This window comes from Pinus tabuliformis, chromosome 8 (assembly GCF_031772625.1).
Source record: "Pinus tabuliformis cultivar Carrire ecotype Pingquan chromosome 8, CPIR1, whole genome shotgun sequence".
Lineage (NCBI taxonomy): Eukaryota > Viridiplantae > Streptophyta > Pinopsida > Pinales > Pinaceae > Pinus > Pinus tabuliformis.
The window spans coordinates 1711855192-1711857408 of NC_142294.1; the positions used below are offsets into that span (position 1 = coordinate 1711855192).

General features: G+C 34.6%; 1 protein-coding gene across 1 annotated transcript; it reads left to right on the forward strand.

The window, feature by feature from the left end:
* Positions 1 to 323: 323 nt before the first annotated feature.
* On the forward strand, positions 324 to 1193 carry LOC149242857 (F-box/kelch-repeat protein At2g44130-like). The gene has a single exon (XM_089371045.1). The coding sequence runs from the start codon at positions 324 to 326 to the stop codon at positions 1191 to 1193; it is 870 nt and encodes a 289-aa protein (XP_089227171.1).
* The last annotated feature ends 1024 nt before the right edge of the window (positions 1194 to 2217 follow it).

Below are 2217 nucleotides of genomic sequence, written 5' to 3' on the forward strand. Positions count from 1 at the left end.
AATCTTAATTCTGGATTTGACTTGAGTCTTCTGGATTTTAAACTTATGATATTTCATATGAATACCATGGATCAATACCTTGAATTCTAAAAAGTAGACCCAAAACTGTTCATATTCCATATGAATATCATGAATCAATACCTTGGATTGTGAAAAAAAAAACACAAATCAAATTTAATCAAAATAGTAAAGTAAAATAAATTCATTATATAAATAACTCACACTTCAGCTTTCTATTGAGATATGTTCAAATATTCAGATACCGATCGAGTAAAAAACATTGTGTTTGAAGCTACTAGTCATCTTTGTACATCTCTGTAGTGATGGTGGTAATTACTGATCTTCCAAATGATCTTGTTCGACAGTGCTTGCTAAGAGTTCCCTACACCTCACACAGGAATCTCAAAGCTGTGTGTCGAAGGTGGAACGGTATGTTGACGGATCCTAACTTTTATTCTGATAGAAAACTCTCTGGAAAGAGAAATCAACTTTTATGTTTTCGTGAAATAAAAAAGCATCCTGATCTTGATGAGATAACGTTGTATGACCCTGTGGAGGGCACTTCGAAAAGTTTACCGATCAGTATCCCCCACTGTGATGGAATTCCAATTTCCTGTAAGTGTGTTTCTGTAAATAGAAAACTGGTTGTCATAGGTGGAGTGCATCCATCCAATCACAGAGAAACGAAGAGTATTTACATATATGATTTTGTGTCCGCCAAATGGAGCCTCGGAGCTGACATTCCCAATCTCCGCTACTTATTTGCGTATGCCGCCTGTTCTTCTTCTGGACGTATCTACTTTGCCGGCGGGTTCGACGAGCATGGCAACCAATTGGCCACAGTAGTTCCTCCCATGAGCGTACCACGCATCAGTTGTGCGGCTGTTTGCAGGGAAGGAAAATTCATGGTATTAGGCGGATGGAAGGGAGGGAACGGAGCCGACGAGAGAAGTACAGAGGTTTTCGATCCGAGGGAGGGAAGGTGGACAAGGTTGGAAAATATGTGGAGTTTTGGAGGACGTTCAAGTTCGTTTGTGCCTTCTGTTTGCTGTGGGCAGTTGCATGCATTGTATAAAAAATGGGTGATGAAGTATGAGAGTGCAAGTAACGTTTGGACTGCGGTTGCTTCTCTTCCGCTAGACTTTCCCTATTATGGCAGTGTTACACAGTGGTACGATTGGTGGTTTGTCTAAAAGTCACGTAATGTCTCTTATCTAGTTCACCTCGAGACGGGGCGGACCGTTACATTTGAGATGGGGGAAGAAGTTCTGTGCCATGTAACCACTGTGGAAATTTGAAGAAGCAAAGAGAGCTCGTTCGGCAAATTGTTTTCATTCGACAAAGAGATCTCGTTTACATAAATTAGATGAATCAACTTTACATAAAGTGCTAGTAACATATTGGTTGTTTAAGTTCATGTTTCTAGGTTTAAACTCATTCGGTGTTTACGTTTATAAAAATTATATATTTATTTCGTATTTATGGTTAGGGATGTGTTTGTGATGATTTTAAAAATATTTGAGCAGAGGTGTATTGTGAGAAGATATTAGAGGTTAAAATATTACAAATAGCTATAGTTTTATAAGTAATTAATGCACTTAATTAATTGGGTATAAGGTAGGGAAGAGATATTGTGATTTCTAGTGGTAAAATTATTTTAGAAAAATAGTAATGTATAATTAAACATATTTAAATATTCTTTGGTACTCAACCAGTAAGGATATGCTTATTTATAGGACAATACACTTTTGAAATACTATTCTAAATACAAATATTAACATTTTTAATATGTACTATGTTTTTTTTTCTCACATAATTTGAGAGACATCATCATCTTATTCAAGATCCAAAATCATGAGATTACATTCTTCTTCCATTAAAAAAGCCTATGCATATGTATTTCAGAATTATGATCAGAAATTCAAGAAAAAAAAACTATAGACATAAACAAGTTTTTATTTTTAGATAAAATGAAAAAATTGTTGGCCATTCCTAGTCCTTGCCAAATTTTAAAGAAATTGAAATCATTTTAAAATTTTATTTATCATTATATAATTAAATTACTTGCGAAATTTTAAACACATGGAGATATTTTTTTATGTACTCTTTTAAATTTAGCAAAAATTGGAAACAAAAAATGGAGTACAGAAGTTTTTGTTGAAGGGAGGGAACGTGGACAAAGTTGGAAAATATATGGAGTTTTAAGGGGACAATTAA

Bases quoted from the DNA above. Each gene is read 5' to 3' on its own strand.
- LOC149242857 (XM_089371045.1), top strand. From the start codon at position 324: ATGGTGGTAATTACTGATCTTCCAAATGATCTTGTTCGACAGTGCTTG.